Genomic DNA, 25,637 nt, shown 5'->3' with positions numbered 1-25,637 from the left:
GACTTGTTAATTTATGTGTTGATATAATCACTAGTTCTAAAAAAGCACACACATACAGACACCAAGAACAGTCACCCAGCATTTTGATGATTGAAACAGATTGGTGCGTTAGCTTCAGCACCCAACTAGTCAGTCAGTCAGGCATCACCCAACTAGCACGAGGTAACTGAGATATGAAATGAAATGCACAGGTTGTTACAACGAATAGTTAGCTTGTAAGGATAACCGAAAATACAAGCGGTTCAACACATACATGATGCTGAACATAGCTCCCAGTACCTCTCACCCATGACCTAAGAATCTATCATCATAATAAGATTAAAAAGAAAAAAAACGTTAAAATGAGCACACATCTATCTCATGGTTATATAACATCGGCTACATTGAGATGACTCTTCTCATCAGTGCACACAGCTCCAGTAACGTTAGCGTCAACTCTCCAGCAGCAAAGAACTCAGTCCATCTCTCCTTATATGCTTATGTACATAACACCAGTAGAGCCATCATGGCTTGAGTCAGTACCATCAGTCGCTTAAGTACCATGCACATAGAACAGACCATCACGCGATCCCATCCAAGCCCCCCAACTGTGATTTACACCGAACAGCGAAGAATTGTGCAAGTCGCAGCCGCTTTCTGGCCAGCAAAGTGCCGTGAATAGTGAACCAGCCACACTCTGTGCAAATATTTGCTCGCCCGTTTTTATACTCCAAATTCGAACCATTCTGTCTTCCCCACCTGACAAGGGTAAAGATATTCAGAGACTTCCAGATTATTGAGAAATTAAATTTGATGCTAGGAATACCACTGCCATGTGCATTATAGAAAGCTCTCTTTGCGAAATGGCCTAATGCATAATGGCAAACCAGCTAGTAATAATAGCATAGATTTCTCAAATTTCATAATGACACTATCATGATTCAGACTTGCAGTAACTGAAAGACTGTTAACATTATTTATGGAAATGCCATGGTAACATTATCAGACAGCATTTAACCACAGGATTTAGGATTCTACATACAGGGAGCCATATAGCCCCTCTGTTCTATAACAGTTACTCCCCCCGTCCCAAAATATACCAACTTTTAGCACTTCGGATTTGTCCCAAAATATAACAACTTCACCAACATTCTCTTCCCAATCAATCACAACCCTCCACCATTCATTTTTCCCACCTACCTCCACTTCTCAACCAATCACAACCCCTTCCTATTTAATTCTACCTACTTTTTTAATAACCGTGTCCAACTCTAAAAACTCTCTATATTCTAGGACGGAGGGAGTAAAATTCAAAGGGCAGGCTGACTTCTATGATGTATCATCAGTGGTGGAGCTTGTGCAATGTACTGTCGATGTTTTGGATAATGTATTTACTACTTATATCTAAAGGTGTAATCTTGAGAGCCATTGGTCCTAACAGAAGCAGACAGGAAACCGTGATATCTGGAACCAAGGATTGACTTACCTGACATAAGAAGGGTTTCAGACGGATCGACAACAAGTGGTAAATGAGTATGTGAATTTATATGCCCTGCATAAGACTGTATAGGCCCTTTCTGAATGAGACGGAGATCGAATAGCTTGATCTGTACAACAAGTGAAGCAATTGCATGTCAAGTTCTGAGTTTGCAGCCGAAACAAGTAAAAAAAAAAGGTGCAACTTAACTTCACAGATAACAACTACGTAACAGGTAACAGCTCATAGTGGCATAAAGGCCAAATGGAACTTCAGTTGACATCTTACTAAACTATATGTTGAGGTGTGAGCAGACAATTCCAGCTTTGAAACAAATCAATAGAGACATTTGGAACACAGTCGCTTATACACTTGCTCATAGCAAAAAGCAGTCTAGTATGCAGTTATGCACTTACAGATCCATCCATGGAGCTCCCTAAGAAGTAGTGCTCATCTGATGAGAGAACCACCAAGCTGCATAACGATGCCAATTTTAGCACAAAGAAATTCAACAAAAATGTCAAATGTAGAGTATCAGCAAGGGGAATTTTTTTGACTACCTGCAAACTGCTGAAGACATAGAAATAGCTCTTGAAGATTTAGCGTTATCAGCCTGCAAGGCATTTTTTTTTCCCAAACAAAAATCATAAATTAAAATATTGATGAGCTCAATAAACAAGATAAGCATTCAAAATAAATTATCCCCAGAATTTTTTTCTAGTGATATGAAAACTAGGAGGAACCAAAATTAGAACTTGACCAATAACCAAAGTGGTGATATTTTATGGCTTATATTAAACACAGGTTACAATTGTTAAAGGATGAAAGATTGCTAAGCTTTGTCTTTTTTCCCATTTACATTGTCAAAGTACATACAGAATACAAATAAAGCTTGCTCTGGGAAGTGAGTAGGTGTCCCTATTGTTATCATGTATGAACCAGACACATTAAGCTCATAAAACAGAGACGTACAACATAGATGTCACATATAACACAATCAAAGAAATACCTCTGTCCTGTCCAGTGCCCCAGACACAGTACCAAATGCCCAACAATACACTGTAGACATGTATCAATGAACGATATGTACTAGACTTAGTGCGCACCTGATTTCTCCAACGATTATGCCTTCTGGGTGTCAGGGGAATAGTCCTCCTAGCAGTACCAGGTGAAGCTAGCTCGGTAGGACGATTATGTTGCTTTTGCCGTACATCAAGAGGAAATATGCTCCCATTCCTCAAGCCGCATAGCACAACATTTCCCTGAAAACATGGGAAAATCATTTGGAATTTGGAAATAGTACAAAAAATAGCAAGGCAAGTCTTGTGAACTGCGCTCAAGTGCTAACACTACGTTGGATGGGGTTACAACTTAAACTTACATAGAAACAGAAACCATTTAACAATCATAGGACTAGCAAGTACAAAACCTATAAACTTATATTACCATCTAGATCTACACTGGTAAAGGCACTATTTCAGTTTTTATAATGAGATTCAGGAGAAACATTTAGCCATGCATCAAACAAATTGAATTAAGTTATTTGAATAACGTAGCAGGAAAAGATTATATGTTGAGGGAAACTATGAATGGACCAAAGAATCAACAAAAATTTTCAATGGCTATCCTTCCAACACATACCGTACATTATCATTTGAACATGTGCAAATCTAAGTGAAAGGTAACCCATGTTTAAATCTAAATTATTACCGATTGCATAAATTGTTGGGAGAGAATGTCACTCTTGCAGTGATACATCCATGATAATGCTCTTCTTTCCAAATCAAAAAAAGCAGCACCACTGTTTGTACCTAGAAATAGATGAAGTGAAAACTTAATAATAAAGCAAGCTTAGTTCATGCAACAGAAGTTCCTTACACTACCAGTCCAAATTGCAGTGAACATAAAATAATGTGTCGAACTAATGCAACACCTGACCTTTAAAATTGGATTAATACAATTGCACGCAAGACCCAAATTTAGCAGGGTACAGTTATGGTGGGATACAATTGTACAAGTGCATTCCATAGCACGCTAACAATTATGAACAAATGTACTCAAATGCTGTCTAAATGTTTATAAAGGTACAAGATTAAATTGTTACTCCAAGTAATAGGTGCATTTTAGGTGCACCATAAATTATAGGCCCAACTCAAAACTCACCTATGACTGCCTGTGTGCCATCTGAATTACAATCAGCTGTCCAGATTGTGCGATTAAATGAAGCAACCGGTATAATATTTCCTATAATATTTCCTCCATAGGCATTCATCGAGCCCATTGCCACGTCAATAGTATCAGACAGATCCATAATATGTATAGAACCACCAGATTCTCCAGATCCTAGAGTAGCCACCATGTTTTGTGATGTCAAGTAAAGCAAGCTCACGACAAAATTGCAGATTTGCAGGTAAAAATAAATAAATGAAATGCACATTGACACAACATGTGCAAACATGGTAGGAATAATATGCATAGTATAAGCAGCAAATTAAGGATACAATGCTCGCTGGCTTGAGGAATTGGTGTTGTCAGCTCCAGGGAAACAATGCTGAAGCTTTTTTATGCAGGTTACACTTGATAAGAATTTTGAGAAAGCTGTTTCAGATGACCAGATGCTTGCAAGTGCAGAATTCACTGGTGCATTCTGCTTTACCAAGGGAGTCCAAGCAGGTTCAGGTAAAAACTCCATCTCATCCTCAATGTTTGCTATAGCAGTCCCTAGTCCATATAAACTGCCAGATGATTTCAAAACAAAAAAAGAAGTCACATGTTTAGTGAACAATGTACATCATTAAACCAAACTGATAAAGTAATTGTAAGCTTATATACACAAATAAAAGCTTTTTAACCATCAAAAGGATAAATATAAAGAAACTGTGGTGTTCTTTTAAAACATATACTTCTATTCACACATGGCATGGTTGTTAAAACATATCAAAATAAAAATATAGTAAGAGATGAAAGGTCTAGTTGAGCCTTATCGGTACAGCTTTTAAGCAGTGTGGACCTTCTTGTGTAACTCGTAGGAAGGGTGCAATTTTGTTCATATCATTATTATACTGTACTGGATGGGCGCACTTATGTTCAAGTATCTGACTTCATATCATTATGGAGGAGGCAATGGTGATGGCGGTGGTTAGAAGACCATTTGTACAGCATCAACAGCGGCCAATCATAAAAATGCTGTTGCTGGTTAGAGGCTTGTCAAAGTAATACTGTGAGGTGAAAAACTAATCACTTCAACCGCCCGAATTTCAAGACTTGAATATTTCCTGGACTTTTAGGAGTAATCGAAGTACATGATGTGTGTTTAGGGGTTGTTGGTTACTTTTATGTTTTGCTTTTTAACTTCAGTTATCTAGTTTGTTGTTGAAAGCAGATTTCACAAGCACACCGATGAGCACCAATGTATCATTGAAATAATGCAGTCTTAAGATAACATCAAACGATGGTAGATATGTGCCCTGTCTCTTACTATTAAAGGAACCTACTGTCATACTGAAACACAGAAATAAGAATGGAATTGAGAGCCTTACCGAACTATGCCATTCATGCTTCCGGTCACTAGCACCTTGGATTCTTTCAGTCCAATTGGTGTCTGAATCGTCACATACAATTCTTCGAGTGCTTTGTCAGCCACCAAGGCCGTGCCCTTGTACTTCCAAACCTGTTAACCGAACAAGATGAGCGTATTGCAGGAACAGAGACAAGCAAGCAAAGCAGCAAATGTCAAAAGCCAAAGAGATAGAAAGGAAAGGCAACCATGGGTTGAGACGCCTGGGCGTACTGGCACTGGCGCATGAAGGTGGACTTCCTCTTGTTGGAGAAGATGACCCCGCCGCCGTACATCTCCCTGGCGTGGACCAGCTCGGGCTGCCTCGCCGTCTTCCTGCATCCAGCTGCTGCAGCCTGCAGAACATCATCATCATCATCATCATCATCAATGCGTGGGGACAGGTAGAGCGAGCGATGGTGAGAGTTAACATACCTGGGGCGGCGGGGGTTGGGCAGGAGGCGGTGGTGCAGGGCGGCGGGTGGCGGCGCCGGGGATGGGACCTCGGATGGGGAAGTAGCGGTTCTTGTCCGGGTCGTAGTAGAAGCCAGGAAGCTCTGCGATCGCCTCGATGTCAGAGGAGACTGGAGAGAGGAGGAGGGAACAAGCTAGTATACATGAACGAACCTTTTGGGGGAGGAGGCGCCATCTCGCCGGGGAATCTCTCGAAAGGCGGCGGCGGCGGCGGCGGGGTTGTCGCCGTGAACGAGGAGGGGGAGGGATTGTACTAGTATACAATGGCCCACTGGACCGGGCTTTCTTCGTTTGATACCGGCCCAATAAATATACTTGTATTCTTTTTTATTTCAAGGAATATATATATCCTATTATTACAATATATACTTGTCCTACTAACTGTATATATACGGCGTAATATTCTGATGATGAAGACGAAGTAGTATTGTTTGAAACCAAAATCCACACATCCGCACATCACAAAATATTGCAACATACTCAGTTGTTAGACAGAACAATGGGATTTCAGGATATCACAAAGTAATTTCATGTACTAAATTGGAATCGTCAGGAACTTTCATGTCAGCTCATGACACCCAAACTACTAGTATGATAGTAGTATCGGTCCAAAGCCAACCATAGCTCCCTCCATGGTACAAGTGCCAAACGCCAGATATTTGTCCAATAATTCATTGCAATAGTTCACTGCAGGCCATGACAACAGTAGCTGCCCATACACTGTGTCAGAATTCGGAGCGAGTTACAGTCAAAATGTTCATTTTGCAGTAAAAAAGAAACAACTATGACATGTTTTGACTATCCAGGCTTCTATCTGAGCTATCGAGCATCAAAACTGAAATATGAGCAATTTTGATGTGGGAATGATTTCCGGAAGGCATGTATTGTCAATACATGGCAGCAGAGAGTAAAAGTATATCCAGCTACATAACTAAGGTGTAGACAAGACAAATAATGAGAATTTGGTGACAATCTTGGCAACTTCAGCGCTGTAGCTTCCTCCTTGCAAGTGCTGGACTTTTCTTTGGTATGTAGACTTTGTAACTGACCTAACAAATGCAAGAAAGCTAATCAGTACAATGTAGAGATAAGGCATACATTTGAAGAAAAAAGAGAGGTTTCTTGCTCACCTGCACAGTTTCTCCCTCATGCATTCTAGAGAATGTCTTTTTCTCAAACTGAGAACCATCTTTGACCTCAGTCCCAGGCTGATCCTTGACCTCACCAGTTGACAAAGTAGAAACATTAGGAGCTGAAGCTTCACCTGAATTTCTTTCATCCCCTTTAGTTCCTTCAATTTTGTTAGTATCAATAGGAGGATGCCTGACTTCACTAATGTTTTCAACAGGGGGAGAATTATCACAAGCACTAGGGGTACTGATAGATGTACCACTATCAAGCCCTTCCTTAGTGGGTATGCTCACAACTGATCTAACTCTGGGATTTCCATTCACATAATTCACCCCTGCGCTGCTTCCTAACCTTCGAATCACGCTGGCAGAGCTCCTTGGAGGGCTTCCCAACCTATGCATTATGCTGGAACTACTCCTACCATCCTGTAGCCTAATCTGTGAATTTGATCGAGTAGGTTCTAGACTGCTTCCTTTCTGCTCAGTTCGCCCGCTGGTGCTGCCGGCCTCAAATGTTCCAGGTGATTCAACGCCAACGCTCTTGCCAGCGGAGCTTTCCTGCTTTCGAGGAGTTATATGGTTCCCGAAATCCTCCAATCTAGGGGATCCAACAGAGCAGTTCACTGAAAGACCACTTCTTTGCCTCTGAAAAGGTTTGTCAACAGAACTCGCTTCAGCAATTTTCGTGTCACTGCTCTTGGGGCTATCCGTTACCACTTCCTTCCCTGTACCATTGGTTTGCGGCTTGCCTGCCATGAGCGCTGCTCCTCTAAATTTTCTGAAGTTCTCAAGAGCTTTCTGCCTGAGAATCAGCTCCAGATCCTGAGCATCAGGGCTTCCACTACCAGCAGGTAAGATGTCTTGTGTTTCATCAGCATCCTTGGTAGGAGCGCTCTCCATCTTCTCAACGGACTCATTCTTCTCATGATCAATAATTGAGTGAGATATCTCAATAGAGCTCCCCTTGCTGGTATCAGCCATGGCTTTCTCATCCCTATCCGCAATCTCAACAGATTTCACATTCTCAGCCCGATGAGCATGGCCATTGTCATAATCCTGCACAATCTTATTCCTGCTTGCATGATCCTTATTGCCACCTGACTTGCGATTCCTGCTCTTACTATTATTGCTCCTACTCCTGCTGCGACTACTGGAATCTCTCTCTCCACTGGTTGAATAGCTTGTAGATCTTCTTGACCTCCTCACCCTCTTGCTGTCCCTCCCCCTCTCCTTCTTCTTCTTCCTAACATCTCTAGAGCGGCTCCTACGCGGTGGGCTCACCGACCTCTCAGAAGCGCCGCCGCCGCCACCGCTGCTGCTGCGCGTTGAGTAACTCACGGACGACGATGAAGGGCTGGGGCTGGGGCTAAGACTGTGGTGGCGTCTGCGGCCCTTGTTCTTGGTGCTCTTCTTGTCAGAGACCTTGAGCTTCTTGGAGCGCTTGCGGGGTGGGGATTCAGAGCGGGAGGAGGTGCTGCTGCAGCGGCCTCGCCGGCGCTGCTTAGGCCGCTGCTTGCCGCGGGAGGATCGGAGCTTCTTGGACTTGGCCTCATCCTAACAAGAAATTTCAAACAAAAGAAATCAGTTAATACGATCCCCGAAGAACTCGGCTGAAGAATCGGCAGCGCATCGTGATAATCCCAGCGCTTCATTTGGCACCGCGTCCGGGGTAGTCCAACCCCCAAGAAACAGATTTTCCGCAGTAATTTATCGCAAATACCCTAATCGCGGGGCGAGATTGTTGAGGAGCGCACAAACCCTACCGAAATCGACCAAAGCGGGATAGTGAGGTTACCTCGTCGGCGGCCTTCCTGGAGGATTTGCTCTTCATGGAGAGCAGAGGAGGAGAGGGAGATGGATTGATGGCTAGATAGATTACGGCGGATGATCCCTCTCTTGGCTTTGCTGGTGGTGGAGGGTTCCTCCTCCAAGTCTCCAACTTTCTTCTCTCTTCCCTTTGTTTTTGTTTGGATAGGGTTTCTTCTTCTTTTTTTTTATTTCCCCTTTCTTATAGGGACTGCTACTACTTCTCTGAACTTTTCTCTCCTAACAACAGAATAATACACTGCTTCTGCTGCTGCTGCACATTGAGATGGATGATGGATCAGATCAGATGGGAACAACTTCCCTTTGTATATTCTCCTCCTTCTTTCTTTCTCCTTTTAAGTGTTCATCTCATCTCATATTCTCCTCCTCCTCCTCCGGCATCATGCCTGGCTTTACTTTGGCATTGCCCGTGTGGCGACCAACTAAAGAACACAACACGCACTAGCTAGGTTGGGGCCATGGATGGACTCATGGCTCAGATCACGCCAGAATCTAACGCGCAATATGGACCCACGCCACGACCCATCACCATCTCATATGAGTAAGAGATCCAGGTTTGGTGCAACAAGTCCTTTTCTTTCTATCCAAAACTATGTTTAAGATTGCTTTCCATAGGCGAACTGAATTAGCAAAAGCAATTTATCTTCTTTCTAATTTTTTTTTACTAGATGGAAGCAATTTCTTTTCTGGTTACATGGATGATGCACACGCAGCCATATACACCACACAACTATTAACAAAACACACACAAAAAAAATAGGCGCATCAGCACATCGGCAGTTGCATAAGAAATCTGTGATGATGTACCCCTGTACCATAAGCTGCCAGAATTTCAGTTTTCGCAGGACAAATTACAAGAACATTACTACATTTCATCACAAACCACCACTTATCTCCAAGATATAGCACTGGAATGCCACATAGTACTAGGTACTCAATTCTTGATTGGTATTTTGCTGGAAGGCCAAGTTTCAGACAACAAAACAAAGATACAGGTCTATTCCTGGATATAATATAACAAAACGACACTAAGCTATGTACATCACATAGACTGCATCTTCTAAAGATTATTAGCACTCAGATTGCTCCTATACCCTCTGTCTACTTCTCATGTCAGGCCTAGCCTGCAATCCAAAATGAACAGCAGACAACTTAAAAACACAGAATTATTAATGATTATACGCTGTCAAGCCAAGCAACAACTTGTTCGATCGATGGGCGCTGCCGAGGGTCAGTGCTGATGCACCTACACGCCGCCTCAAGGACCGAAAACAGTTGCTTCTCATGTGTTTTGCTCCATATCAGGGTGTCAAAGATCTGCTCTTCCTTCTTTTCGGACTTCATCTGAAGAACATAGGAAACCAAGTCCCTTGATCCCTTGGCTTTGGACACATCCATGGGCCGTCTGCCGGTCAGAAGTTCCAGCAAGACAACGCCGAAGCTGTAGACATCCCCTTTTGGAGTGGCGATCACCGACTGGCTGTACTCCGGCGGTATGTATCCCAATGTACCAACCAGATCAGTTGTGACATGAGTGTCATATGGCTGTATCAGTCTTGCTAGCCCAAAATCAGCCAGGTGCGCTTCGAAATTTTCGTTCAGAAGAATGTTGCTGGACTTCACATCTCGGTGGATGATGTTGGGCTCACAGTCCTTGTGCAGATAAGCCAGTCCCCTTGCGGAACCCTGTGCAATTTTGAGCCTTGACTCCCATTTCAGCATGTAGCCTCCATCTGATCTCTCATGCAGCCAGTAGTCCAGGCTATTGTTCTCCATGTATGAGTAGATTAGCAGCCTATCATTTCCATAGCGGCAGTACCCTCTCAGTGAAACAAGATTTTTGTGTTGAGCCTGCGACAGCGCTTCCACCTCAGCACGGAACTCCCTCTCCATCTGCCCGCAATCTCCAGATAGCCTCTTCACCGCCGCCTTTGTTCCATCTGGGAGGTAGGCCTTGTACACAAGGCCAAAACCACCACATCCTATTATGTTGGCCTGATCAAAGTTGTTTGTTGACTTGATGAGATCGCTGACAGTTAGCTCCTTGGCAGAATCCTGAAAGAATAGCACTGGCTTCCAGTAATCATACGAGTCATGACAGGAGCCATTAATTTCTTCGTCGTCAATAATGCTGACCTCCCTCTTTGAGATGTTAACCAAGATAACAGCCAACAGTACTACAAGTACCAAACCGATGCAGATGGCCACTCCAAGAATTTTGTTTTTCCTGTTTCTGCCGCTCCGCTGTATGTCATTGTCGGTAGGAGTTTCCCCAGGCTGATTCTGGTCACAAGAACTTGACCTGCACAGACCAGGGTTACCTTCAAAACTTGAGTTTGAGAAGGTGAAGAACTGTCCTCCATTTGGGATCGGCCCCACCAAGTGATTGTGAGCCACACTGAACTTTGACAAGAAGGTCAGGTCCGTCAGCGACGATGGAATCGATCCACTGAGATTATTGGATGACAGATCAAGAACCTCCAAATTCTCCATCCGGGACAGCACATCAGGAATGCTCCCAGATATGGCATTGTTGCTCAAATCCAGCACATGTAGCTCTTTCAAGTTCCCAAACTCGGGCCAGATAGTCCCATTCAGACCATTATCATTCAAGAACAACGACGGTGGGAAGTTTGAGAGCTGGTTGTATTGCCGGCCACTTGTGCTCTTGTTATGCTTCACATACAACGGCATGTTAGTGAACGCCATACCCGGCGAACGTCGGGCGGTGACAAGGCTCTTGAGCTGCGTCAAACTCTTCGGTATCTCGCCGACTAAGGAATTGTTCGAAAGATCCAAGTAGGTCAGGTTATCAAGTTGACCGATCCATTCAGGGATGGTGCCAACCAATTGGTTCCAGGACAAATCAAGCACCTCCAGTCTCTTGCACTGATGCAGCCATTCCGGGACCCTTCCCCTGAGAGCACAATCACCAAGGGCCAACACCTCAAGATTGTCGAATCCAGCAATGCCGTCGTCGGGGAGATCCTCGCCGACGAAATTCTTGGTGAGGATCAGTGTGGTGAGGTTCTTGCAGGCGCGGAGCACGGTGAGCGCCCCCGAGATGTTGCGCATGGTGTTGTTGGACAGCGAGAGCACGGAGAGCGAGCCGAGGCGGCCGTACTCCTCGGGCAATTGGCCGGTGAGGCTGTTCTTGGCAATGCTGAGTGACTTGAGGTCGCCGCAATCGGCGAGGCTAAGCGGGAGAGAGCCATTCAAGTGGTTAGTGGCAAGGTCAATGGACACGAGGAACGGCATGGAGAAGTTGACACGAGCAATTGGGCCGGAAAAGGAGTTGTTCCGGAGGTTGAGGTCACGGAGAGATGAGAGCGACGAGAGCGAGCGCGGCAGCAAGCCGGAGAAGCCATTGGAGTGCGCGGTGAGATGCTGCAGCGACGTGAGGTCGGCGAACACGTCGGGGAGGTGGCCGGTGAAGCGGTTCACGGACAAATCGAGAGAGGTGAGGTTTGTGAGGCCGCGGAGGCGGCTGCTGACCTGGCCGGTGAGGCCATTGGAGGCGAGGGAGAGCTTCTGCAGCGCGGCGAGGCCGAAGAGCGTGGGCGGTAGGGCGCCATGGAAGGAATTGGATGCGAGGTAGAGCTCCTGGAGCGTGGCGGCGCAGGGCGGCGGCGACGGGGACGGCGAGAGCGTCCCGGCGAGGAGGTTGGCGGAGAGGTCGAGCACCCGCAGCGCCGGCGCGCCGGCGCAGAGGTCGGGGGCGAGCGCGCCGGACAGCGAGTTGTTGCTGGCGTTGAACGCGGACAGGTGCGGCAGCGCGGCGAGGTCGAGGAGCGTGTCGTTGAGCAGGTTGGAGGAGAGGTTGGCGGTGCGGAGGGAGACGGCGGCGAGGAGGGCGGAGATGCCGCCGGTGAGCGCGTTGTGGCTGAGGTCGAGGTCCTGGAGGCGCGCGAGGGCGGCGAGGGAGGGCGGGATGGGCCCCTCGAGACCTCGCCCGGGGAGGCGCAGCGCCGTGACTCGGGCGGCGGCGTCGCAGGCGACGCCGTCCCAGGCGCAGCAGGCGTCACCCGACCACGCGGCGCGGAGTCCGGCGCCGCCCCCACCCGCAGAGAGATTCCCCGCAAATGCCCGCAGCGCGAGGAGGTCTTCCGGGTGGCATGGCGCCGCCGCCGCGGGCGGGAATGGCAGCAAAGCGAAGAGCGCGACGAGGGAGAGGAAGAGACAGCGTAGGGGCGCGCGTCTCGCCATGGACTTGGCCTCACGGGCAGAGGCGGGGTGTAGGGAGAGGGGGAGAAGGGAAGGCGGCGGCGGCGGCACCACCATTGCTGGCGGGGCCCGTTTGGTCCAGCTTTCTTGTCTGCGTGTGTGCGCGCGACGATGGCAGAGCAGCAGCAATGATGTATACTAGTAGGGATGTGGAGGTGGAGATGGAGATGGCGCTAGAATCCAAGCTCGATAGCTGCAAAGTCCACTCTACTCCACGACACTGTTGGTGCCACTCTACTCATCAGAGGAGTAGAGTACACAGCTTGGAGACAAGCGAAGAAGAAACGGAGGAGAAGATGAGTGTGGAGTCCGTTTGGTGGATTTTTCTATTCCAACTCTGCTACTAGTACTATTATTATCTGTTGATTTATTACAGTACTACAGTATACTATACAGAGTTAAAAATTGCCTTTTATGAATAATTCTATAAACTGTCTATTACTACCTGATGAGTATAGTTGGCTTTTAAGGACCCAATATTTGGCCTCTCACAGGTCATACTCAATAGCTACCACTTTTATCATCCATATACGACTATGGTCGGAAAAAGGAAGAAAAAAAAAAGAAGAAAGGCACTTTTGTATCGACCAATTAACAAATTATTTTCTATAGTGGCCAAAATTCTAGTTAAACTTTTATATAGACCAACTTTGTTTCGATCTAAATATGTCATGACAGAAGACGTATGTATATCTTCTGGTTGAGGTCAAAAGTAACGGAAGTCATAATATAGCACTAGCAATATTGTCAGCATTCAATTCGTAGCACTAAAGGAGCATAGACTAGCGCGAATACGTGGCTCCTCACATGGTCCATGCAAAATGTACTATTGTAACCATGGATACAACACAAAATTAGAAACTTTTCATTTGGCCTATGTCGTTATATAGGTTGTGTTTAGTTCCTTCCAAAGTTGGAAGTTTGGGTTGAAATTGGTACGATCTGACTGAAAAGTTGTGTGTGTATGACAGGTTGATGTGATGGAAAAAGTTGGAAGTTTAGGAGCCATAGTAGTTTCTTATTACTACTATATATGTTACAATACCCTTTTCTACGTATGACTTCTTTTTATCCATAGAGTTAAAAGTTAGAAATTGCCTTAAATATAGTCGATACCACCTCCCTCTCACTTACCCATATAAAACTAGCAGAATTTTCACTTATATCAGACAATATTTGTTGTTTTTTTAACCCGTTGCTTTTGAACCACTAAGAAAGTGAAATTAGGGTCTGTTTGGTAGAAGAGAGTGAGAGTATAAAAAGTCACGTTTTAAAATTACTTCGAGTTGTTTTTTAGTCGTATGCGAGAAAAATCTAAGTGTAAAACACCAAGGACTAATTGGATTCATATGCAAGTCACTAAACTAGATACATTAGTATTACAATAACTTGTACATTATACTTGTAGTATTTCGTAGGGAATAAAATAAATGTTCAATCAAAAAGTCGAATAACTTTTTTCTAGTGGAAAGCTATGATATGAGAGCTGGGAATAGTAGGTTCGTGGTTGATGTGGAGTGGCAGTGAGAGACTGTGATGAGAAAGTGTGGTGGTACGTGCCGGTTCAGTAGGACTACAAAAGTGTAGGGTAGGCTGTGTTTAGATGGTGGAAAAGCTAAGAAGTTGGGAGAAAGTTGGTAGTTTAGAGAGAAAATTAGTAGTTTATGTGTATACTATAAAAGTTTTTTATGTAATAAAAAATTGGAAATTTGAAAGGAACTAAACACAGCAGTAGCATAGTGCAGTGGTGGCAAAGGGGAGGGGGGTTGGGTAAGGACGAAGGGATACGTGCGTGCACTTGGAGTGTAGGAGTGCGTGTGCAGCAGCCCAAGATGTTATTTCGGCACCACGCGCTGACCAAAATTCACTCATTCAGTGGCGTGGCCCTTTATTATTTTCTCTCTGTTGTGGCCACCCGGATTCTCTGTGCACCACCTTGCAGTTGCTTGCACATATGTGTAAATTTCTACTGCTAGTAGGATAATTGAAACTATTTTGAAGGACTTTAATCCTAAGGGAACATTTCTTATAGTATATGTCCCTTTGAAACAAACAAATAAGGGTCCTTTTGAATTGTACAAATGAAAAAAAAAGAATGAATAGAAAAAACATAAGATTCTTATAGGAATGTAAGTGTAAAACAGAGGATTGAAAAACACAGGAATGATTATTTGGTTGGACCGCATGAAAAACGCAGGAATCGGATGAGAAAGATAGACTCAAAAAAAAATTTCCAAGAGGTTCGAGGTCTTGCTAAGTTTCCTCCAAAATTCACGTGAAATAAGTCATTTCATAGGATTTGAAAAGCTTCAATCCCATTTGAATCAAAGGGCCAATTAGAAAAATTCCTGATAGGTTTTAAATCCTATAAAATTCCTACCTAAATCAATTCTTTGATTCAAATGGGCCCTAAGCCACCTGAATTCCTACGAATTGCCTCAGTTCACATGAATTTTGGAGGATTTCATATATGAGGTCCAACCTCATGGTGATCTTGTTATGTCTCTCCCCAAACTCCTCTTCTCTTTTCCATTGAAACATCAAGACAATGTATTTAAACAATTCCTGTTTTGTACGGATCCTAAAGATTCAATAAAGCACGACATTTTAATTCTATATATATATTTTTTTTCTTATGTTTGTATAATCTTGTGTATTGTAAAGTAACTCTTAGTTTGGAATATGGAATTGTATCCTTATTCTTTGCGGGAACTTGTGTGACAATTCTTTCACCTTGAAAGATACTACCAAGGGCCAAAGCTTAGAGGGGTTAATCTTTTGTTGGTATTGTATAGTTTGATGGGTCAGATACTCGGTTTCAAAGTTTATAGCGCTAGGATAGACTTCCCATAAAAATTTAGGGGTATTCAAACCGATTATTGTGATAATGCTCAATTGTTAATTGAATCTTATTGAGTTGTATTGAATATTGTCAATTCAAATATACACATCACGTACATCGAATCAATAATTAACGACGAGAATCGAGCAGTTGTGTGAAGGCTGAAGCTTAGCGCTGGCAGAGAATTCCAAGCAGAAGCAAGGAGTATAGTCAGAGAGGATCCGAGAGAGAGATGTGTGTGGTCATGTTTTTCATGAACTGGTCACCCTCTTCCACGTGAGTAGGACGACTGATGGATGGGAGTCTCGAAGCTTTTTTTAGTTTATGTTTTTCGATGCTATAGCTTCCATTTATTTACTGCTTGCTACCAGCCGTGCCGTCGAAGCTCTGCTCTCCCCATCATCCACTAAAATAATTCTAGCACTATTACAGTCCTGTAATTCTTTTCTTTAACTTTCCTGGACAAAATTACAACTGTACCTTACTAAAAAAAAGAAGCAAATATTCCTCCTAGAGTCCTAGTAGTAGTAGCAGCTAGTATATCTTGGGCCACATATTGGATTACATATTGGATTGGATCAACAAATTGAGCCCAAGACAATGTTATCGTACTATATTTAGTACTGACGAGCAGCGGCAAATTAACCTTCGGCCCTGTTTATATCCCACCCAAGATCTTTCACTGAATCACATCAAACGTTTGTACACCTACATGAAATATTAAATATAAGCTAAAAATTAATTAATTACATATATTGCGACTAATTTGTGAGACGAATCTTTTAAGCCTAATTGCTCCATGATTTGACAATGTATTGCTATAGTAAACATTTACTAATGACGGATTACTTATGCTTAATAAATTCGTCTCGTGATTTACTAACGGATTCTGTAATTAGTTTTTTTATTAGTGCCCGAACACCACATGCAACACCCTATATAATACCCGTTGTGACACGCCAAAACTTTACACCCCTAATCTAAACAAACCCTTCATGCAGGACTTGAGATATGAGTACGGAGTATATATATATGTGTGTTGGGTTGATTTCTGCCCAACAAGCCAGAGATCATATGCTTTCCATCCCAAAATATAAAGGATTTTAGTTGGATGTGACAGGGCCGGTTCAGTTTCATAGTTATAGGATATATCACATACACCCAAATCCTTTATATTTTGATGAGAGAATCCCTTATATGCCACTAGAATTTGACCAGTTCCCTTGTATGCCACTCAAAATTGGCTTCTCCCTTATATGCTACTAGTTCAAGTTTTTCCACCCTTTTATGCCACTCCCATCACTATAGTGTTAGTTGACTGTTAGTCAAAGGTTAGGTTTTTTTAAATGACCAATATGCCCTCTCAACTAAAAAATATGTAAACTTCAAAAAACCATAACTAATTTATTTTAAATCCTTTTTGAGTGAACAAAATTTTGTCAGAACCAGTGAAAAATGCTCTTTATATTAAAAATATTGTTGGAAAACTGCATGTTTCATGCTTATATTGAAAATTTATTTGTGATGGCAATGGCTAAAATTGCATGTGATGCAGAAAAAAAAATCAATTTTCATATGTTGTATCCAGTAGCTATATTAGTACTAAAATACCTATTATTAGTTGTACACTAATTCTATAGGGCAAATGCGTCTTTTTACAATCAAGTTAACGGTCAACTGACGGTGGACTGGCTGCAATGGCATAAAAGGGAGGAGAAACTTGAACCGGTGGCATAAAAGGGATAAGCCAATTTGAAGTGACATATAAGGGAGCCGGTTAATTTAGAGTGACATATAAGGGATTCTCTCTATTTTGATACGAAGGGAGTATAATCCAAAGCGAGATCAAAGATTGACTGAATTACCTCTACCCGCAACGGCTGGATCCGCCATTGTCAGCCCCGGGACGACTGGATCCACACCACCGCCGCCGCCGCCATCAGGGTGCGGATGGGAGCTAGCTAGGCTTTTGGATTTTTAAATTTTGAGATTTTTTCCCTTTTTTTATTTTTACTTGCGGATGACATAAGTTCGCATGCGGATGCGTCACCCACATGAAGAAAAAAATCGTTATTTTTGCAGACATTTTTGGACAGACGGAGACTCAACCATATGGAAAAATAGATTTTCGCCACATGAAAAAAATGGTGTTTTAGTGGCGTGTGTGTACGTCTTGATGCTGTATCAATTTTAATCGGCGGCAATTAAAAATGTATGTCGAAATTTAGTTGGATATACTCGTAGCTAGTAAGTACCTCAATTTTCATCACACCCTTGAGATCACAGGGCATATAGAGAATTGCCTATGGCCATCTTCCAAATTAATTAATTAATTGATGTTTGTAGGTAGAAGTGACGAAGTGCATATATATCTTTGAGATATGTATTTTTTTTTAGATAATGATCTTTGACATATGTATACATAGAAGATATACAGTATGGCTCTAAACGATTGATGTGCTAGCTTGTAGCTATTGATGATGAAATGCATGTTGTCAGCACAAGCAAAGATACAAAACAAGCCTGACTGCATACATTTGACTACATCTGATAGAAAGCAATGTGCCCACGCAAAAAAAAAAAAATCGCCGATTGATGAGAGGCAGCCGGTATATATATGCTACAAATTAAGCTCTGATCGATCGATGCCTGCATCTGCATGCATGGTAACCAGCAGGAGGAAGAGGATAATATGTCTTGGGGGTGCTTGTTGCTGCTGCTGCTGATGATGATTGTCTCGGCATCATCATCTGCTACAATGATCGTCATCTCTCCCTCTAATTCTTCTTCAGGTAAATCAAATGCAAAGCATATATAGGGTACTGAATTGCATATATTCAGAAGCCAGCTAGCTAGCTAGAACTCGATCGATCGATCTGATATGTATATATATATATGTTCAATTCATATCGCAGCAGCAGCAGCAGGAAGAGGAAGAAGAATGGAGGAGTATGGTAGTGGTGGGTGCAGTGTGAAGAGCAAGACGTGGAATGAGAGGAAGCTGTGCACCAAGCGTGGAACCTGCAATGTCCCCTGCCGCGCCGAAGGTTTCGACTACGGCTCCTGCTACCCCAATCGACCACGACCTTCTTTCATCGGCAGATTCTTTCACGTCTGCTACTGCAGCATGAACTACTGCAAAAACAATATCATCCCATCATCCTAATAACTAGCTAATTACTTAATAATTACTGTATGTTTGTACGTATCACCTACCGATCGATCGACCCCTACAACTATATATACTGATCGATTTTCGATTATATATGAAACAAATTTTTACTACTCCAATCAACGGCTGCCCCCTCTCGCTAATTGCATCGTGTAGTTACTGTATGTGTATCACCATTATATTGGTGCTTCGTGTTTAGTAATGCACTTCTAAATCCAGTGTTTTAATTGTAATTTACTCTTAATTATTAAATTATATATATTAATAATCAAGCTAATGGTAACATGTCAGTCTTTTAAACACAGTTTTTCTAGGAATTGGGTTACTTATATATGATGGGCCACCTAGCTACTTGTGGGCTTGTGGGCTTGTCCAGTTAGTGGCCTCTTAGCATTACTCCCTAGTAGAAAATTATAGAGCCATCACCCGTAGCTAGGTTTGTGTTAGTAATAAAACCGTAGAAAATTGTAGTATTTATAGTTCATTCTTAGGATAAACTCGAAATGTGATTTTTCATTTAGTCATTCTAAGTATTCAAAAGATATCGACGCTCAAGTTCTAAAATTAGTCGACTTATTAATTATGCTTGTTCAAATGTATTTTTCTCCAAGGGGATCGAGCACAATACACCTACGATATGCTGGTTATGTCGTAAACAATATAATTGCGCTATAACACACTTGCTTTCTTAATATATACTATCCGTTTTTACACTCTTATAAGTATGACTTGTAAGTCGTACAGAGGTTATCTGCAAATGGGAAAACCCAAGAAAATAATTAGGTACAACCAGGCCCATCAGGGGTGGCCACTTCACTTGAGCAAACCCATCACAAAGTTTGCCCGGGCCTAATTAATTGCTCTATACATACACAAGTTTTTTTTTTACATATTAAAGAATGAAGAGAGTAAGATTACGTACAATATAATTAGCCTGAATGAGGGTGGGAGGATTGTTGGAGATAAGATGGAATGAAAATTACACATACGAGCGATGATAAATAAGCCAAGTGATACTCCAAAATTCCTTATATTTGTCAAGTGGGAACCTCAAAATCCCCTTGTAATTCTGGACGATGGTCGATGGAGCATATGCTGGTATTGTACTGTCTAGCCGACTAGATATATATCATAGCAAATTTGGTGAGGGCCGATTATATGAAGGATCAAACTGAGACTTATCTGATGATTATGTGAACACGAAGACAGTCGTTTAGCAGGGTTTGAAATTCGGGCTCAAAATTTCGGAATGCAGGAATTTAGCAAAACTTATTTAAATTCAGTCAAAATTTCTTTACATATTCAAGTAATTTCGTTCCATAATACTCCAAAATTTCAATCACGCCAATAGATTTTGTGTATACTGAAATTGTAAACCTGTCATTTGGTAGTAGTCCTGTCCACAGATAAAGGGTTTTGGAGGTACTTTTAGAAGATTAAGGATTAAGGGGAAAAAAGACTATAGTGCTAATAGTTGGAAGTTAAAGGGTAGTTGAGATTAGACGGTAAAAAATTGAACGAGTGATGATTGAAGTGAAAAGTAACTAGTGTTAGGTTTATTTACATACCAATAATTGACGATGGAAGCTGCTCCTAGAATAAAGGTTGGGAATAGTATTCACTTATCTTTTAGATTATGTAGGCCTAATATATAAGATCTAAGATTATGTAGACCTAAAATCTAAAGTTATATATGGACCGGATTGAGCATATGGTCAAGTAGACCCATTATAAGGTCTTGTTTAGTTCGTAAAAAGAAAATTTTTAGGTGTCACATCGGACGTTTGACCGGTTGACGGAAGGAGTTTTCAGATACGAATGAAAGAACTAATTTCATAACTCGTCTGGAAACCGCAAGACGAATTTATTAAGCCTCATTAATCCATCATTAGCACATGTTAGTTACTGTAATACTTATAACTAATCATGGACTAATTAGGCTCAAAAGATTCGTTTCACGATTTCCATACAAACTGTGCAATTAGTTTTTTATTTCATTTATATTTAATATTTTATGCATGTGTAAAAAAAATTCGATGTGATGTTTTTACGAAAAAAATTTAGGAACTAAATAAGGCCTAAGCTGGGTGGCCTATGTATGGTGAGGTCTTGACTAGTACAAATGCAAGAAAATTTATGGTGGCCTTATATTTATATTTGTAGAGATGAGTCATCAAACTTTTTATAATATCTGTGGACAGAGGGTACTGCAAGAAAATTTCATATGCAAGGACAATCACAAGCTAGCTACTCCCTCTGTCCCATAATATAGAAATCTAGAACCGGATTGGACATTTCATGGTACAACGAATCTGGATAGGAAATATGTCCAGATTCATTGTACTATGAAGTGTTACATCTCGTACTAGATTGTTATATTATGGGACGGAGGGAGTAGAAACCTGAATCGTGCAGGCCGGGTCATTTGTCAATCAGATCACCCACTGCTGAAAATGTCCGTTGCAATTAACACAAATTTTCATGTCTATCAACCCATCCGCCACACCACACCAACAAGTGATTGCGACATGTGAGAAATTTCGAAGGAGATTGATTGGCTTAAATCACAGGGATTTAATTTTAGACGAATTTTAATGTGAGATCTAATTAACTAGCCTCTTATAAAAGTTGCTATATGTCTATCTCGTTTTTCTAATTCATCTGTTATTTCTATAGCCATTTTGCTCTTTTACTCTTAGGAGTAGTCAGATGGTTTAAACGTTCGCGCGTGAAAATTGGACTTTAGGAGGCACTTGTTGGGTGCATGCGGGCCACCAATCTGCATGCGGAAATTGGTTTTGACCGCAAGGAAAAAAAATTTCTATAGTAGTGTTCTAGGATTTAACTAGTAGTCATATTTGCTACAAGTTAAAAGAGCTGCTACTTCATTTCCGACAGTCCTGAGTGTAAGTTTACCTTCGTAGAGATATTTAACTCTCTGTCACTCTCTCAGATATAGCAATTAACAATTTACCATGCATGTATTGACCCATCATTGATCCATGAGTGTCAAATAGTTAAACGGGATGTGGATGATGTTTTTGACGTGTGGGCTTGATGGTTGTAGCATGGGATGAACGGATGGCGAAACCACGGATAGAAATTTGTGTGACAAAGTGAAATATCGATATATTATTTAAGTAGATAAGCCTAGCGGAAATGAGTGGACTATAGGAATATACTCATGGTATTGATATGTGATGAAAATGTATGGAGTTGAATAATATTGCCCCCTTCATAAAAATGCAAGATATGTTTCTTTTATCATAAAAATAAAGAGAAATTAATATCATCAAGAATAGAGAGAAATTAACTCCTCTATGTAACAAAACCAAAGAACTATATGCATACATATAATCAATGAGTAATGAGTATCAATATTGTTGTTTGGGTTCGGATCAACAATTAATTTATTATATGGAAAGTACTACAAATCTGATCACTTCTTAAAAAATATGGAAAAAATATACTTAATATTTTTGATATAGGAAGTAATAAATAGGCAATAATAAATGGAAGCAAAGCAGACAATGAGGGAAAGATGTGACAGAAAAAATATAAAGCAAGCAGAGCGGAATGGAAGGGAAAAAAAACAACCGATGTGGCATGGCTGAATTATAGCGATCCTACGCAAGTTCAATACTCCAATGGACACTACTACAGAAAAGGGTTTTACTGCCGGTTTGGAAACCCCTTTCGGTGCTGGTTTTTCCAAGGAAAAAATAACCTATATCGAGCCGAGCAATCCCTCCTCCCACATCCGCAAGAAATTTTTTTTGGCAACATTCATCTCACAAAATAAATCACTGAATCACTGAATCAAACATTTGAATCAAGCAACATTCATCTCACAAAAAAATTTGGCAACATTCATCTCACATCAAACATTTTGAATCAGACAGCCGCAAGCGAACGAGATGGTTGGGGGTGCTCACCGTCGCCCGTGGGGAGCCTGCCGCCGTCGTTGCCGCAAGCAAAGGAGATGGTTGCTGCTGCCGGATCGGGCGGAGGGGAGGGCTCCACCGCCGCCGTTGCCTCCCCTCCTGCCAGATCTAGTGGAGGGGAGGGCATGGTCACCGCTGCCACACGCCTCTGCCAGCCAACCGCCAGCAGCGTGCAGGAGAGAGAAGAGAGCGAGACGAGAGAGAAGAGAGCGAAACGAGAGAGAGAAGAGGGAGCGAGACGAATAGACGATGAGAGCGAGACGATCGAACCTTATCCGATGCTCGTCTCGTCATGGTGGGGCCGACCGGTCGGCTCATCCGATGCCGACTCGGCTCGATTTACATAGGTGTCGGTTTTTATAAAAAGACCGGCACCTATAATATATTATAGGTGTCGGTTTTTAATTAACCGACAGCTATAATATATTAAAGGTGCTCGTTTTTCACAAAATAAAATAGGTGCCGGTTTTTATTTAGAACCGACACCTATAACTACTAAAAGGTGAGTTTTTTGCGATTTCAATACGTGAAGGTGGGAAAAGGTCTATAGGTACCGGTTTTAGCACTATCGGCACCTATAGTGGCGACACCTACTTGATGTTTTGTAGTAGTGGGATGTTGCTAATAACTATTCCCTCCGTCGAATAATATAGAAAGGATTTTGGATAGATATGACATATATTTCCATATTCGTAGTATTAAGATATGTCATGTCTCCAAAATTCCTTATATTGTAAGACAAAGGGAGTATATGTCTATGTTAGAGTCAACATATGTAATAAATTAGTTATAAAATTATCTTCTTTTTCTTCTCTGTTTTTCTCTCACTTATATATTTAATGTATTTATTTTAGAACATACTCCCTCCGTCAAAAAAACGCAACCTTGGATCCCCTCCTAAAACAACATCTTATCAAGAGAACGTGAACCCCGTTGCATTACATGCATGCACTAATTAATCATCAGTTGATAATTTCCCTAACTGTGGCGTTTATCTCGTTTTTGGGAATTTTGTTTTTGGGCTATCTCCCTAGCGACTAAACCTCGTCTTTCATGTGTTGGTTCTCCGGTTAATCTCCTAGTGGCATTAAAGTTGGATGCGAAACTTTGGATTCTATCAGTTTCGCGGTCGTCGATCGGAGTATTGCAAGTTGCGGCGGATGCCAAGACGAAGCTGCATTCTCCAAAATATTCCGATCTGTCGCCATGCCTGCATATATGAGTGACTAGTATATGCATGTTGATCGATCCTCCGGCGGCAACTGCAGGCTGCAGCTATATATAATATATACTCTCCTAAATGTTTAAGCATGCCATTCCCGTGCGTGTATATATATACGAATACGACCATCATATATCGATGCACTTCTGCACACTCAATTCACAAATTACTAAACGAAGATTGTATTTAAGCATGGCGGCGTGGATGAAGGTGCAGAGCTCCGGCGGCCGGCAGCTGCTGTCCGTCGTCTACCTCGTGGCCGCCGTTGTGATCATCCTGCCGGCCACCAGCAGCCGGTGGCGGCCGCAATGGCTGTGGCGCGAGGACCGTGGCGTTGCCACCCACCTGCTCTTGTTCATGCACGACGTCCTGACCGGCCCGGACGCGACGGCGGTGGACGTGGTGAACGGCACGGGGCGTGCCTTCGACGTCGCCGGCGGGCTGCGGTTCGGGCAGGTGGTGGTGATGGACGACGTGCTGACGGAGGGGCCCAGCCGGTCGTCGCCGCGCGTGGGGCGGACGCAGGGCTTCTACGTCTTCTCCGACATGAACGTGCCGGCGCTGCTCTTCTGCATGAACGTGGTGCTCACGGCGGGGCCGTACGCCGGCAGCACCGTCACCATCCTCGGCCGCGACTACATCACCCAGCCGCTGCGGGAGCTCTCCGTCGTCGGCGGCACGGGGGCCTTCCGCATGGCCACCGGCTACGTGCTGTGGAGGACGGCCAGCTGGCAGTTCCGCGCCGACGCTGTCCTGGAGCTCGACGTCTTCGTCCACACGCGCCCGGAGTACTTGCAGTCGCCGCCGCCGCCGCTGCACCACCGCCCTCCTCCTCCCACCGTCGTCGTTACATGAGAGCCGGCCTCATCTACGACCTGATCGATGGATGCATGCATCACATGAACCTTAATTAGCTTTCTGTAATTCAATAATAATAAAACTAGCCACGTACGGTGAATTAATTAAGTGAGATATATATGTATGTGGGAGCACATGGTGCGGACTGTGGAGTCATGACTCATGACTACCCATCATATCCGTGAACTATGAATAATGCTCTATACATGAGAATACAATTTTCAATCTTTTCTATACATTGCACTTTCAATAGAAATTAATTGACATAAGAAAAAGCTTATTATTGGGCACCATCTCCAAATGTATATTAGCGAGCAAGCTAGAAGAAGAAAAGAAAGAAACGAAGATGCATAGAAGAAAAAAAAAACGGCTTGATTCGAGCCAATGCGCATCGAGTACCTCGATCCCCTTCACCACGATCAAAGAACACATAAACATCAACAACATCTAAGAACATATCAACACATCTCTTTCTCTACTATTATAAAAATTAAAGATGTTTTTGTCTAATTATTGGTACGTCACTCAGAGTCCGTATCAATTTCGTTCATGGCTTTCCATCGGTCCAGATCGTTTTTTTGTCATCCGTCTTCGTTTCCGCTCCTAATCAGTGCGCCGTCCCCGCATCAACTCATGTTTCCCGGACTCTACATACACGCACATTGGCACATCTCCTGAACGGACCGAGGAAACAGAAAAAAAGGGATAAGTAGAGGCTTATCATACATGCAGAATTTTAAGACAGGCTTATGTTATGTATTAGGATAAACTATTAATTCGTGGGTAAAACTTTTATATTTTCTCTTGTTGACTTAAAAGCTATTGCTTGAAAATAAACTATGATAAAAAATCAAAATTAACTCTAAAATTAAATTTGAAATCAACTCTATTTTTTTATGGAAGGGGTTGGATCATGAAAATTAAACCGTGAT

At 42.6% G+C, this 25,637-nt stretch overlaps 4 protein-coding genes across 4 annotated transcripts; 1 reads left to right on the top strand and 3 right to left on the bottom strand.

Moving 5' to 3' along the window:
• Positions 1 to 81: 81 nt before the first annotated feature.
• Positions 82 to 5,753, bottom strand: LOC127780941 (uncharacterized). The gene is made up of 12 exons (XM_052307934.1): positions 5,640 to 5,753; positions 5,448 to 5,569; positions 5,222 to 5,368; positions 4,996 to 5,126; positions 3,959 to 4,191; positions 3,620 to 3,814; positions 3,167 to 3,267; positions 2,563 to 2,718; positions 2,017 to 2,069; positions 1,873 to 1,930; positions 1,466 to 1,586; positions 82 to 738 (listed from the first exon to the last, which is right to left on the bottom strand). Exons 1-12 carry the CDS (start codon positions 5,659 to 5,661, stop codon positions 533 to 535), a joined length of 1,545 nt encoding a protein of 514 aa, XP_052163894.1. The 5' UTR covers positions 5,662 to 5,753; the 3' UTR covers positions 82 to 532.
• Positions 5,754 to 6,144: 391 nt separating this feature from the next.
• Positions 6,145 to 8,894, bottom strand: LOC127779211 (uncharacterized). The gene is made up of 3 exons (XM_052305946.1): positions 8,412 to 8,894; positions 6,617 to 8,170; positions 6,145 to 6,535 (listed from the first exon to the last, which is right to left on the bottom strand). Exons 1-3 carry the CDS (start codon positions 8,445 to 8,447, stop codon positions 6,470 to 6,472), a joined length of 1,656 nt encoding a protein of 551 aa, XP_052161906.1. The 5' UTR covers positions 8,448 to 8,894; the 3' UTR covers positions 6,145 to 6,469.
• Positions 8,895 to 9,185: 291 nt separating this feature from the next.
• LOC127779210 (phytosulfokine receptor 2) lies at positions 9,186 to 12,859 on the bottom strand. The gene has a single exon (XM_052305945.1). The coding sequence runs from the start codon at positions 12,722 to 12,724 to the stop codon at positions 9,620 to 9,622; it is 3,105 nt and encodes a 1,034-aa protein (XP_052161905.1). The 5' UTR covers positions 12,725 to 12,859; the 3' UTR covers positions 9,186 to 9,619.
• Positions 12,860 to 24,006: 11,147 nt separating this feature from the next.
• LOC127778997 (pterocarpan synthase 1-like) lies at positions 24,007 to 24,973 on the top strand. Its single transcript, XM_052305649.1, has one exon. It carries the CDS (start codon positions 24,040 to 24,042, stop codon positions 24,700 to 24,702), a length of 663 nt encoding a protein of 220 aa, XP_052161609.1. The 5' UTR covers positions 24,007 to 24,039; the 3' UTR covers positions 24,703 to 24,973.
• The last annotated feature ends 664 nt before the right edge of the window (positions 24,974 to 25,637 follow it).

This window comes from Oryza glaberrima, chromosome 7 (genome assembly GCF_000147395.1).
Source record: "Oryza glaberrima chromosome 7, OglaRS2, whole genome shotgun sequence".
Lineage (NCBI taxonomy): Eukaryota > Viridiplantae > Streptophyta > Magnoliopsida > Poales > Poaceae > Oryza > Oryza glaberrima.
Note: the sequence above shows the minus strand (reverse complement) of the source record. Positions and strands in the feature narration are given on the sequence as shown.